Here is a 14,691-nt window from a genome sequence, read left to right on the forward strand (position 1 = left end):
ATTCACACAGTATAATGTTTTGACATTCATTCGTGATATTGAGTGTATCTGTAGTTCATTACTTTTTATTGATGAATAGTATTTCATTGTATGGATATGCCAGAATTTGTTTTATTCCATCCTGTTACTGATGACACCTGGGCCATTTCCAGTTTCTGGCTATTACAAATAAGGTTGCTATGAACATTCTTGTACAAGTCTTTTGTGACATATATTTATATTATCTCTTGGGTAAATAAATGAGTGGATTTCCTGGGCTATAGGGAGAGTATATGTTCAGTTTTCTTAGAAACTGTGAAACCTTTTCCAAAAATGGTTAAGCCATTTTACATTTCCACCAGCCATGTATGAGAGCCTCAATTTCTTCATACACTTCTTAATTTTAGCTCTTGTGGATGTGAAGTGGTATCTTGCTGTGATTTTAATTTGTGTTTCTCTAATAACTTATAACTTTGAATACCTTTTCATGTGGTTATTGACTATTTTTCTAGCTTCTTTTATAATATATGTTTATGTCTTTTGGCCATTTTTTAGTTGGGTTGCTTGTCGTTTTCCTTAAGGATTTTTAGCAGTTCTTTATAGAGTTGTATCCAAGTCTTTTGTCAGGTAAATATATAGTGAATATTTCCTCCTAGTTTGTGGTTTTGCTTTTTCTTTTGTTAATGATGCCTTTTGTTGAGTAGCAGACTTAATTTTGATGATGTCTAATTTATCAGTGTTTCTTCAATGATCAGTGTTTTTTATGACTTTTATCAATAATCTTTCTCATTCCCTAATTCATTCTGTTTTCTTCTTGTTTTAGTTTTTATGTTTAGACCTGTGATTTAAATAGATGTGATTTTTGTGTAAGATCTGAATAGATGGCAGTGTTCCTTTTTTCCATATATTTAACTAATTGTTCTAGTACTGTGTGTTGAAAAGACTTTACTTTCCCAATTGCCATTGTCAAAAATGAATTGACTCTAAAAATGTGGATCTAGTTCTAAACTCGCTATTTTGTTCCATCGATATATTTGTCTATAATTGTTCTAATACCACATTGTCTTGATTGCTTTGTCTGTATATTGTGTCGCAGTTAAGCCGTTTGATTTGTCCGGCTTTGTTCTTTTTCAAGATTATTTTGGCTATTCTAGTTTTTTTTTTTAATTTCAGTATGAAACTTAGAATTAATTTATCAAGTTCTACAATGTAGTTGATTAGAATTTTAATTTAGGATTGTTTATATGGGTCAATTTGAGGAGAATTACGATCTTAGTAATGTTAAGTTTTCTAGTCAATGAACATTGTACATCTCTTGATTTATTAAGGTCTTCAATTTTACTGGACAATGTTTTATAGATTTCAAGGTAGAAGTCTTTCACATCTGCTGTTAAATTTATTCATCATCATCATCATTATTATTATTCTGACTTAAATGGATTTTTGCATATTGACCTTGTGTCCTGACACCTAGCTAAATTCATTCATAAATTCTAATAATTGTTTGTTCTCAGCTTCCTGAGGGTTTTCTGTAGACATTCATGCTCTATATTAATAAGTAGAATTTTACTTCTTTATTTCCAATCTATATATCTTCTTACTTTTTTCTGTATTCTACTCCCTGTTATATCCAGTAAAGTATTTAATAGAGTTGGGAAGAGTGGGTATGCTTGTTGTATTTCCAGTCTTAGTGGTAAGGCATTCAGTGTTTCATCATTAAGTATAATATTTCCTGTGCACTTTTGTAGAACTTTATCACAGTGAGTAAGTTCTGTTCTATTCTTTTGGTTTTTGTTTTTGTTTGTTTATGAAGAAGTTTTTTTTTTATCACGAATCAGTTTGAATTTTTTAAATGTTTCTTATGAAACTATTAAGATGATCATAAGTTCTTTTAAAATAATTTATTTTGTTAATATGTTGAATTACAGTGATTGATTTTTGAATGTTAAAGTAATCTTGCATTCTTGGAAAAACTCTCCTTGGTGATGATGATTACTCTTTTTATAAATTGCTGTTTGATTTGCTAGTATTGTGTAAAGGATTTTTGAATCTTTGTTCATTACATATATTGGTTTGTAGTGTTTATTTTTTCCCCTGTAATATTTTTGTAATATTAGTATCAGGGTTATACCAGTATACATATCAAATTATAAAACAATGTGTGGTGTTTTCTCTTTCTTCTGTTTTTCACAGAAAGAGTTTATGAAGTTTGTTCTGCCCTCCTTCCATTAGTTTTTTGTTTTGTTTTGTTTTGTGTGTGTGTGTGTTTTGGCCACACTACACGGTTTGCGGGATCTTAGTTACCTGACCTGGGATTGAACCTGTGTTCCCTGCAGTGGAAGTGCAGAGTCCTAACCACTGGACCTCCAGGGAATTCCCATAGTTTTTGAAAGATATAAACTTAGTACAATTTATTCTTTCGTTGTTAACTAGAATCTAGTAGTGAAACCATATGGGAATGGAATTTTTGTATGAGTGTGGGTGAGGTTTTTAGTAAACATTGAATTTCTTTAATAGGTATAGGGCTCCCCAAAGTTCTTTGTCTTCTTTTATCAGTGTTGGTCAGTATATTTTTTTTCAAGAGATGTATTTATTTCATCATAACTTCTCAAATTTATTAAAATAAATTGTTCATAATTTTGCTTTTTTAATGGTTGAAGGGATATATAGTGAAATCACTTCTGTTACTCCTGATCATGATATGATTGGTGTTATTTCTCTTTTTTCTTGATAATTCCTTCTACACATTTATCAATTTTATTAGTCTTTAAAAAATAGCTTTTGCCTTTTAAAAATTGTTTATTTTCTATTTAACTGCATTCTGATTATGTCTTTATGACATCCTTCCTTCTATTTCCTCTGGTTTTAATTTGCTATTCTTTTTCTAATTTTCTAAGGTGGAAATGTAGGTCATTGAATTTAAACTCCTTTTCTTTTATAAAGATAAGTATTTATTTAAAATAAAATTTCCTTTACAGGCTCTTTTAGCTTCCTCCTTCAAATTTTGATATGCTGTGTTTTCAGTTTGAAATATGCTTTCAAAGTACTCTAATTACATTTACAATTTTTTCTTTGTCCCCTATTTTATTTAGAAATGTATTGTTTATTTTCCAAATAGTTGAGAGATTTTCTAGAAAATTTCTAATTGTTTTTCTTATGGTTAGAGAACATATTGTGTAAGATTTCTGTCTTGAAATTTAAGGAGAATTATTTTGTCTCAGCATATGATTTGTCTTGTTGAACGTCCCATGTTAACTTGCAAAGAATATGCATACATCTGCATTTGTAAGCCGTAATGTTCTATAAATACCAGTGAGTTCAAGATGGTTGGTAGTATTTTTCAAATCTTATATAATCATCATTTTATTCAAAGTCTAGTTATTCTACCAATTACCGAAAGAAATGTGTTAAAATCTTCGCATATGATTGTGGATTTGTCCTTCTCTTCCTTAAGTACTTTCAATTTTTGCTTCATATATTTGGAAGTTCTGTTATTGCTTTTATGTGCATACAGATTTAGGATTGTTAATCTTCATGATTAATTGACCTTTTTAAATTATTATGAAATGTTCCTCTACATCTCAGGTAATATTTTCTTGTCATGAAGTTTCTTTTGTCTGACATTAACATACCTGTTGCAGATTTCTTATGTTTACTGTTTGCATTTTCAGTTACTTTCAGCCCATATTTGTTTGAAAATAGTTAATTGCTTTAACCTACGTATTTTCAATTTAGCCCTTTGGACACAAATCAAATAACTTAGGTAGAGCATCCAGGTAAAAGTTTTACTTTGAGGTAAATTGCCAAATATATGTGTAAATTAATGATCCTCCTTTGTTTTCTTTATTTCAGAAAAATTAGTAAGGGAGTAAAACCCAAATCTTACAATTTTCTTATAGTAATTGAAAGGACAAATAGATACAGAAACCATGATGAGTTAAAGATCTGAATTTCTTTTACAGCCTGAGTTACTTTGGGAAATTCCTATGGTTTTAAACAAATGGCTTTACTTGATTACCCTGGAGTAAAATTGAACTCCTGATACAGCTAAGTCTAGTTTTTGTTGGAGTATACCATTTAGAAGATGAAGTAGATTGATATTATTTTCAATAAAAGGCCTCTTTCATGGCCATAGCATAGCATAATAAAAGAGGTTCTAGAAATTCTTACTACAAATGATATTACTAAAAGAAAAAAAAAAAGATGCCTCTGCAGCTGCTGTTCTGCCTATATTTTCCATGGGCACCAAGGTTCAGACCTGGCCATGGTATCATCATGAGGCCAATTCTTAGCTATCATGACTTTGTTTGGGTTGGTAATCTCAGGTTGGTCAGGTCTAAATTTTAAGGAGGAAGGCAAGTTCTGATGGTAGAAGAAATAGGGAGTTTGGAAAGTGTGGTATAGTTGCCTGGGAAAATTAGACAGCAGTTGTTAAGCCACAGGATTGCTGATGCCTTTGACCTTGAAAGGTTCCTGTTTCATGGGTAGAGGTAGGTATTGGTTACAATGATGGGAGGAAAGCCGGGAACCAATTCCTGCCCCATTCCCTCACCTGGTACCCAGAGACATGTGCCTTATTCTGTCTTTTGTTCCCCTAGAGGGTTGCATGCTGATCTTTTGGAATAGCCTGCTCCTCCTTCTGATATTCCTTAGTTGGTTAAGGGTTACAGTAGTACTCAGAGGGAAAGAGGGGAAGTAGTATGGATCCTGTGAATTGACAGGTTCTTGGTAGAGAAGAGCATTATATTGATATAGATATTTGTCACTGTCTGATTTTGGAGGAACAGTAGGACTAGGTTGAGAGTCTGGGCAGAAGCAGGTAGAAATGCACACTGTAGAGGAAAGCATGAGGACCAGTCCTGAGTGATGGCTTCCCTACAGCAAGGGCTACATTGCCTCTGTCTTTGTTGTCTGCAGCAAGTTGAGGGGCTGAGTTTAAAGGGACAGAAGGGCAAAGAACATCAAGTGCTAGAGGATGTGTAGCATCAAAGTGCTCAATATCTGTGAAACGGTCTCCCTTTTTTGTGGGCCATTCTAAGGCAAGTAAAAAAGTAGAACTCTAATCTATCAACATTTTAAATGCAAATCTAAGTAGAAAGCAAAAGAACTTTCTACTTAATAAAGACTTAACTTGTGAAATGAGACCCTGTGAGAGGCCATGGAGCGTTGTCAGTTGCTCTGTGAAATTTGTGGTGGTCTCCTTGGTGAGACTTACATGAGTGAGATAGATGGGAATTAGGGCACTTCTTCAGAGTTAAGATGAGCCTTAAAGAAAATGTTTCTGTGCGGCTGCTTGTGCTTCCTTGAGTTCACATTTCAAGTGCACAAGTGAAGTCTAAGATGGCGTGGTGAAAACACATCTTATTTCCTAATGTGTCATTTACAAAAGGGGACTTCTTTGGATAGGGCCTTTTACCTTTTGCAGGGTACTCTGTGCTCACCATCTTCCCTCTTTAGTCTTCTGTTTTCCTTGAAGCTCAGGCCCTGGCTCAGTGGTCCCAGCTGCTCCTCTCTCTCTCCTGGGATTGGCTGATCCTCTCTCAGTTGCCTCTTCTGGTGGTTTCTTTGGTTTCTGGCTTCATTCTACAGTCTTCCTCATTTTCTGACTAACAAAGATTCCAAATTTGTGCAGTTTGTGAATTTGAGTTATGTAGATTATCAGACTTTTTAATAGAATAATATGATTGTTTTTGTGAAAAGGATTATGTCTTTATCAATGTGTGAAGTAGCTAGGAACTAGGAATTACCAATAATTCTTCCAATTTATTTTCTAAATACGTGTTAATAGTACGTATCAGATCCCCGTTCCTTCTGTGGATTTGCATAATGGAAGATGATTACTGATTGTGCTGAATATACATGACTCTACATTTCTGAATCAGTGTACTTTTTGCTGACTTATGAAATGTGTGTGATGCACTTTTCCTGTGTGAAATTCTGCAGTATTTCTTGCCAGAATCCAGAGAAAATCTTTTCTATGACAAAAAAGAGGCATTGAGGAATCAAAAGGTGAGAGTTGGGGGGTTGCATGAAAAGAAAACCATGTTAAGAGACTCTGTAGACAATTTAAATGTATGTTTAATTAATTCTTTCAACAAGAGGAAGATTACAGGTAATTGGCCTGTTATGATGGGAATGAAACAGAAAGAAAAAAAGCAAGTATCCTTTTATCTTTCTAAGCCTCTTGTTATGCACAGACTCTTTGCTGAGAAGGCTTTAAAGACCCCCTTAATAATTAAAGTGGAGGAATTTGAAATCTTGAGGAACTCCTGATTCTTTTATGTAAAATTTCACATGATGTTAATCTGCAGAACAATTCACAGTACGGTATGTGCTGAAACTATAAGAGTAATTAGAGAATTTGTCAGCTGGATCTGATCTAAAAAGTGCATGTTAGGCCTTGTCCAAACTTTACTGAACCTGTCGAAAAAGTCTTGTAATGTCTTACAGTTCTGGCATTGCCATAGCTCAGCTGTCCCCAGACTGGTATTTGATAAATGCATATGGCATTATGGTCCTTGGGATCTCCTCCAACATCCAGGCTTGTCTTATCGTAGTCAGCTCAGTCATTTAGGGAATGTTCAGCCAATGTTCTTCAGTTTCTTGCTTTACTGGGAAAGCAAGTATTTATCATAGGGTTCACATGAGATAAAATCTGGTTTTCTTCCTTATAGCTTACCCTCTGACCTAAACCTGTGTATGAACTAGATTTTGTCTTGTATTTTCTTTACTCAGGAGTTATACTGGTGAAAGTTTAAGGGTATACTCTAGAAAGGCATAAGTTTAGAGGGAGTAGACTCATTGGAGGTAGTCAAGAAAGGATGCTTTGTAAAGTGAAGAGAGACAGATGTGACCTTCAGGTTAACTAATTAAATTCCCCTCCTAATCCATTCTCCCTGCAGTGCCATTCTCCCTAGTATGTAGTTAACAAAGACTAGCTGAGTGCCGGGGATAAGAGCTGGCCAAGCAGCCCTCTGTGACTGCCTGACCAGCACCGATATATTCACTCACTCATTCAGTCCTTCAAGTACTCAGTAGAATGCCTGCTATGAGCCAGTCAGCTATCATGGCACTGGGGATACAGTGGCTCGTAGCTTGCTGCTTAGTCACACTGGAAAGTTTTTCTGCCCCCACTACTGCCAAAATCCACTGTGTATTTTGAATTAGAAGGAACACAAAACACATCTAACGAGGACATGCATCTCCTATGGACATGGAAAGATCTGAAGTCCACAGGCTAAGTGTTATCGAACCAAACTTGGGTCCACTCACCCGATGTGCAGCAAAGCCAGTCTACTGACCCCAGGTTATGAAGGAAAGCACAGCATTTATTGCAGGGCACCAGGCAAGGGAATGGGAGACAAGCCTCAGATCCGCTTTAGCTTGGTCTTTGAGTTAGGGATGTTTTAAAGGCAAAGAACAAAGGTGCAGGGATTAATCATTGTTTTGTGACATTTCTGTGATATTTCTTAGTCCTTAATCATAGTTTCAGGGGTCAGGATGACTCTGGTTTATTATTCTCTGGCCAGGTGGTCCACGGCTTAGGGGCCTGTTAGGAGAAACAACCTGAGTTTGTACGTTAATGATGATACCTGTTAGAGCAATTTTAGGACATTAACGCTGTTATTGGCAGCAGCAATCTTAGTCATCTGACTCTGGTTGATTAGTGTTCAGTTAGCACAGGACAGAGATCAGAGGGGACAAGAAAGGGAATAAAGATTTGGATAGAGAGATTAGTAATAAACTCGGTAAGGAAACTCCGTTTTAGGGGGACTTGGTTTCATTAGTAGAATTTGGTGAAGGCTGATCAGGAAGGGAGACTAGAAAACCTAGGAGGCAGAATTCTCATTCCGTTGGCTGTGTTTCCTCAATTCTGAAAGCACTTGGACAGTTAAACATTTCTGAGCATGTTTAATGTGTGGTTATTTCATTTTTTTTTCTGATTTTATTGCATTTACTCTTTTTTTTTCAACTTCTTAAAAATTTATTTATTTTTATACAGTTTTTAAACATTACACTCCATTTACAGTTACTACAAAATATTGGCTCTATTCCCTGTGTTGTACAATACATCCTTGAGCCGATCTTACACCCAATAGTTTGTACCTCCCACTCTCCTACCCTTATACTGCCCCTCCCCCCAACTGGTAACCAGTAGTTTGTTCTCTATATCTGTGAATCTGCTTGTTTTTTGTTATATTTACTAGTTTGTTGTCTTTTTTTAGATTACACATGAGTGATGTAGTATTTGTCTTTCTCTGTCTGACTTAACTTCACTTAGCATAATATCCTCCAAGTCCATCCATGTTGCTGCAAATGGCAAAATTTCATTCTTTTTTATGGCTGAGTAGTATTCCATTGTATATATATGTACCACATCTTCATTATCCATTCATCTGTTGATGGACACGTAGGTCGCTTTCCATATATCTTGGCTATTGTAAACAATGCTGCTATAAACATTGGGGTGCATGTATCTTTTTGAATTATTTTTGTTTTTGTTTTTGGATATATACCCAAGAGTGGAATTGCTGGGTCATTACAATAGTTCTATTTTTAGTTTTTCGAGAAACCTCCATACTGTTCCATAGTGGCTGCACCAATTTACAGTTCCACCAACAGTGTACAAGGATTCCCTTTTTTCCACATCCCTGCCAACATTTGTTGTGTTCTTTTTCATGATAGATGTTCTGACAGGTGTGAGGTGTTATCTCATTGTGGTTTTGCATTTAGTAGTTAACATTTGCATCTGTAGTTAACATCATGTGGGAAATATTTTCCCATACTTTTAAATGTTTTCAAAAACATTTTCAATTAAATTGTATAATATGTGACAATTTAATTAATACATTTTGATTGTTAGATGTTCAAGCTGGTGACAAGTTTTGTTTTGTTTTGTTTTTGTTTTTTTTCGGTAGTTATAAATAATCCTGTAAGACCATCTATGGGCATAAAGTTTTGTTGTAGCTCTGGTCATTTCTTTAAGATAAAATCTTAGGGCTTGTATTGCTGGGCCAGAGGGGGATAAATGTTTTGAAGATGTTTGGCACACATTAGGAAAATATTCTCCTGAATGGTTATCTAATTTAAACTTCCATTACTCTTATATATGAGTGATCTGGGGCTCTTCATAGAATTTTCGTCAATGATCTTGGAGATGAACTAACTTCATAATTCAGGATTATAATTTAAAACAGTTTTGACAGTATAGAGAATTGGTTAGTTGATAACAAATTTAAGTTCAGTAGGGGAAAATGAGGGTAGCAGAAATAGGGTAGATAAAAATTGCTAAAATACTGTTTGCTGAGTAGCTGTTTCTGCACGCATGCCTGAAGGAGAGTAGAGGACAGAGGGAATATGACTAGATTTTTCCGTAGCCCAGTGGGGGACTTTGTTATGGTGAGGACTGTTCCCAAATGCAAGAAAAAGAAAGCCCATTTGATCAAATGCACTATTCTAAAAAGACTGTTAAAATTTTATATTTTAAGCTATTAAGAATTCAAAGACACTAGCTACCTTATTGGAGAACATTAAATGTTCATTTTAATTATTTAGTATAATTATTTGAGCATAAATTGAATATACAAAAGTCTTTCTGAAAGTTACTACTGCTTTTTTTTCTCAGTTAAACAGAGGATATATCTAGGAAGCTCATCTTTTTCTCCATGAAATTTTAGGGGAAATAGAATTATCTTCACCTTGCAAATGGCACTTTGAGGATAGGAATGCTATCCTAAAATAAAGAAGGCATATATTTATAATACACACATACAAAAAAAAAAAAAAAAAACATGAGGAAGGAGTTTAAAAGCTTGCTCTGTTTGGGTGTAGGTTGTAGTTCTGTGTGTGTTTTGAGTGTGATTTATACCATAGAAGTCTGTACCAAAGATGTCTGTTAGTGGTAGTATTCTGCTTATTTATGATACATTTCTTTCTGATTAATGTTCAGAAAAGTGACCCTGGGATATTTATGATCCAGAAAGACTTTATAATTCGATCTTTTTTCCATTCAATGATACTCAACATGGTTTTAAGACTATTAACAAATCACATATGATGACTTAAAAATCAGAACATTTAATTAATCAGCTTGCTTGAATCAATTAATTAAATATGTCCGCAAAATGACAGGGAGTTTGCTGTGTTTTATTATCGGAGAAGTTTGTCCTCTTACGCTAATAAACTGTTTTCTTCTTTTTTTTTTTTTTTTTTAGCCAAGATTCCCACCATTCATAATTGAATGTCAGATTCTTTTCTAACAGAAACACTTTAAATAGGTCACATTATTATTATTACTATTACCGTTGTTATCTTCTGTCAGTACTGTTGTATATGAGTGTTAACCTTCCTTAGGGAGAGGCATCCATTCCTGTGTGCTTCCTGCACAGCGTGCCTTTGTGATGCGCTGAGAGGTGGATTCTCCTGCTCCCTGTCGCCGACACGACAGATGGAGGATGAACCAGCCAAGTGAAATGGTTGCTGTGAAAGCTAAAATACGTGGAGCTGTAACTCTTATCAGTTTGTCCATCTTAACAGTATCTAGCCCTTGGTGTATTCTCCAGCTGCGAAAGTTTGGAAAATGGCAGCTGTTATTTTGCTTTTAGAAATCCATTTTTTATAAATTTTTTTCTGATTATAGTAGATATATATTCAATGCAGAAATTCAGGAAAATGTAGAGAAATATGAGAAAAAATCAGTAATAATTCTACAGTAGAGGGAAGTCCTACTTAATTTTTGTACATAATTGGATTTTACATATAATTTCATGAACTCACTGTTTTTCCCTCAGCACACCATTAACACTTTCCCATGCTAATAAAAATATCTCTGAAAATTCAGTATTTAATGGATGTGTAATTATCATTTGTATGGTATATGATTATTTACTTAACTGGTTGTTGGTCCCAGTTTTAAATACTATAAATAATCCTGTAATGAACATATTGTACATGCATTCTTGTGTTCATCTCTGATTATAATAAAACAGCATTATGCTGCCTGTTAGATTGTATATTTTCAGTGAAAATTTATAGGATATCAGATAGGTACTCATTGTAGAGGGTGGGAATACATCTGGTAAGACTGGATATGGAGCCTTTCAAGCTGTTCTTTGAAAGGCGTACACAGGGCCTTGGCAGCTGTGAGACTGTCAGGGCATCATAATTGGGGAAAATTCACGAGCAGAGAAGTGAATGGGAATGACATTGGGCTGTGTACATCTATTTGTATGACTGTGATCCAACCATGGTGGAGAATAGCCTTGAGAAACTGAAGGAAATGAAGTTGGAAGTGCGGAATTCGAAATTATGTTAGTAGGTAGATGTGGCAACTCAAAGTCCTGAATTTTCTGCACCATTGTACTTTTTAACCATTCATTAAAAATGTTTATGTAGCATGTTTTATGTGCAAAGCCCCTAAATTCAGTAAAGCATGGTGGAGGTCCACAGGGGCTTATACTTCATTTGTATTAAACCAATGAATATTCATTGGTATTAAACCAATGAACGTAGTGTCATGTTGTCCTCATAATTGTCAGACTGTGGCACAGTGTTGGTTTGGAAAAGTGTCCTCACGGTGGCGGTTGGAAAGCTTTGGAGGTGTGGAGTCAGAGAAGAGTGACAGCTAAAATGATGCAAATATTTGAAAGATTGTTCTACATATAGATTAGAGGGGCTTGGTGAGAAGCAGGAATAGTGGGTAAAGGTTCACTAAGGAATTCAGGATTGGGGGGCACTGACTTCAATACTTAGAGTGGATTAGAGGAGTAGAAGGGCTTACATTTAAATGAAGGATATAATTTAGTGATTCTGATTACACAGTGAACTCTCTGTAAGATATAAAAGCCTCAGTCCTACCCCAGATTTGCCGAATCAGAATTTTGGAGAGATGAGACCAGGTATATATACTAAAAAGCTCCCTCAGAGATTTCAATGTGTGTCTCTGGTTAGAAACCACTAAATGAATTAATTTGTGTTTTTTGCATTCCAGGAAATTGTCAGATTATCCGCACCTACTGTCTTGAATCTTAATACACTTAATGTGCATGTGTTTGCATTTCTCTTCTGCATGTTTTTTTCAAACTGTCTTCAGTTCCTGAGAAATTTTTCTGCTACTTGGTTTCAAGTTGTAAACTTATTAATTAGTGTTATTCTGCAAAATCAATTTTGAGCAAATTAAATGTACTGCAAGGAATTTCTGTAACTTTTTTTTCTTATTACATGATAGGGACAAAAGCCAGGATGGATGATCAAGCATGGTATTTGAGAACTTCAAAGCTGGCTCTGGCCTTGGCAATTATCCGCTCAAAACCAGCAGACAAAAGCAGCAGAGAATACACAGAGCATCTTGCAAGGATGGTGTCTGGGCAGGAATCAAAATGGAGAGAAAAAGTCAAAGCCTGGGAAGCTGAAGTTCTGCAATTACGTCAAAAACTTCTTCTGAGCAGGATTTGTTCAGGATCATTTGAGAGTGGTGAGTGGATGAACCCTGGGGATGTATCAACCTGTTTTATTTCGGCTTCACAGTTATTTAGAAATTTATTACCAAGACACCGTTGTTTAGTTTCCTAAAATTAGACTTCTTCTTCTTACTCTATAAAGATTTTTTACTTCTAATCATTCATGAAAAGCTTATTGTCACTTTCTAGTGGATGGGGCTGCATTGCACATGGGGATGAAGTTGGAGAATAAATTTTCTAGATGCAAAGGCAATAATACTTTAAGTTTACTGGAGAAATTAATTTAAAAATCTCACTCATCCATATTATTTTACTCTGTATTTTATGTTGCTTTTATATTACATAATTCATCCAGCAGCCCTGTATCAAGTACCAGCTCTGGACCAGGCATGCAGTGGGTGGTGATTACCCAAAAACACATAGAGAGAGGTGCTGCCCTTACCGTGAAGTACCTACCATTCTAGCAGGGAAAACAGACCTATAGGTAATTAACCCAGTTGTGATGAACGTTATCATAGAGACAGTGACAAAGTGCAGAGTAGGAAGCCATTCATTCTGCCTGGTTTCTGGAAAGGCTTCTCAGGTTTGGCCCTCGCAGGTCTGTCCATAATAGTGAGGTGGTCAGAGCCTGCAGCAAGAGGCAGGAGCGTGAGCTGGGCAGCAGGGAGAATATATGCCCCATTCACCATGGCCAGCGGGACATCCCAGAGCCCAGAACACCGTAAGGTAGAGATCTGACAGGGAGAGGCAGAGAGGTGAGTGGGAACCAGGTTCAGAAGGGCTTTGGATGTCAGCCTGAGGAATGTTCCTTATCAATGAGTTGGCCAAACAATGTGTGATCTCCATAGAACCCGTGAGAGAGAGTGCAAGGGGGACTGTAATAATGACACGAGGACAGCAGGGAAGACCAGGACCCGCTAGGACAAACCAGAGCACGTGGGCACCTCCTTTGTCAGGAGCCGTTCACCTTTTTGACTCAGAGGCCTGACCCTCACATTATGATTATGAAACGTAATTCTGCCGATTATTTGAAAATGGAAATCAGATCGTGTTACTCCTTTGCCTAAAACCTTTCCCTGACTTCCCGTTGTGCCTCGCACTAGATTCCCCCTTGTGGCCGTGGCTCTTGACGCCATGGTGATTTCACCTCTGCTCCCCTGCGCGCATATACCCTCCCCTCTGTGCACACAGCTCCAGCCTCCCTGGGCGTCCTTCCAGCCTCTGCAGGCTCTTCTTGCCTCGGATCTGTGCTATGCTCGTCTCTTTGACGTGTGGCTGCCTCTTCCCTTCCTAGAGGTCTTATTCTAAGTGACCCCTGCTCAGTGATCACTACATGTATAGCACCACTCACAGTTATTTTTTACCCAAACACCCCCCTATGGGTTATGCATCTGTTTGCTTACTTGGTTGCTGCCTGATCTCTTTGACTTGAGTCTGGGTTTGCTGAGGAGAGGGTCTTTGATTTGCTCACCACTCTCTCCTCAATACCCACCCCAAAGCCTGCCTCACAGAAGGCGCTCAATCCATATTTGTCAGATGAAGTGGAGCGTAGAGGATGCTTTGGCTGTGGCAGTGTTTGGAGGCAAGGAGGCAGGTTCTAACAGGGTTTACCAAGGCCACGTGAAGAGTGATGCGTTGAACTAGATCTGTGATAGGGAGAACCAAAATGCACAGTTTCAGAGTAGAAACTTCAGAAGTTTGTGAATGGGTTAAGAGGGGGTTTTAAGGGAGCTGGAGGCGTGTAGGATAATTGAGGTTTCTAGTCCTTGTTCATTAAATTGATTGCGATGCTTTGAATCCAGATAGTGAACACAGAAGAAAGCTTATAGGATAACGGGTTGAGTCCAGGTCTGTCCGAGAGTGTTCTGAACATATCCCTGAGTATATAGGCATTACCTAGAAGGAAGGTAGAAGTATGGTCCTGAGTCTCAAAGGGGATGAGCAGACTGGAAATATAGACTGACAGTGAGGATTTCTTGGTATTTAAGTGATAGTGAAGTTATCACTATGGATGAGGCTACGGGGAGGGTGCAGCTTTGACGGGGAGGCTGCAGGTTCCAACACTGCAGGGTGGGCAGAGGGAAAGGAGCCGTTGGAAAGAGTGTGACTGTCGTATTAGGATGTGCAGGTGTAGTGGGCTGGTGCCTGCCATGGGTGGTAGTAGTGTACTTGCTAGGTTCAGGAAAACCCTGCTAGCCCAATACCCATGGTGTTACTAAGTCTCATCACTGTGTGAGCAGAAACAGTGTTACAT

General features: G+C 36.9%; 1 protein-coding gene across 5 annotated transcripts in view; it reads left to right on the forward strand.

Moving 5' to 3' along the window:
• MEI4 (meiotic double-stranded break formation protein 4) overlaps positions 1-14,691 on the forward strand; it is a 230,445-nt gene that overhangs the window by 18,566 nt on the left and 197,188 nt on the right. For all 5 annotated transcript variants that reach the window (XR_009702933.1, XR_009702934.1, XM_061207358.1 and 2 more), the window contains exon 2: positions 12,206-12,451. Coding sequence is in view for 3 of the 5 variants with exons in the window: in XM_061207358.1 (XP_061063341.1) it covers positions 12,206-12,451 (246 nt within the window). In the remaining 2 variants the exon portion in view is untranslated. The remainder of the gene's footprint in view (positions 1-12,205; positions 12,452-14,691) is intronic.

This window comes from Eubalaena glacialis, chromosome 12 (genome assembly GCF_028564815.1).
Source record: "Eubalaena glacialis isolate mEubGla1 chromosome 12, mEubGla1.1.hap2.+ XY, whole genome shotgun sequence".
NCBI lineage: Eukaryota > Metazoa > Chordata > Mammalia > Artiodactyla > Balaenidae > Eubalaena > Eubalaena glacialis.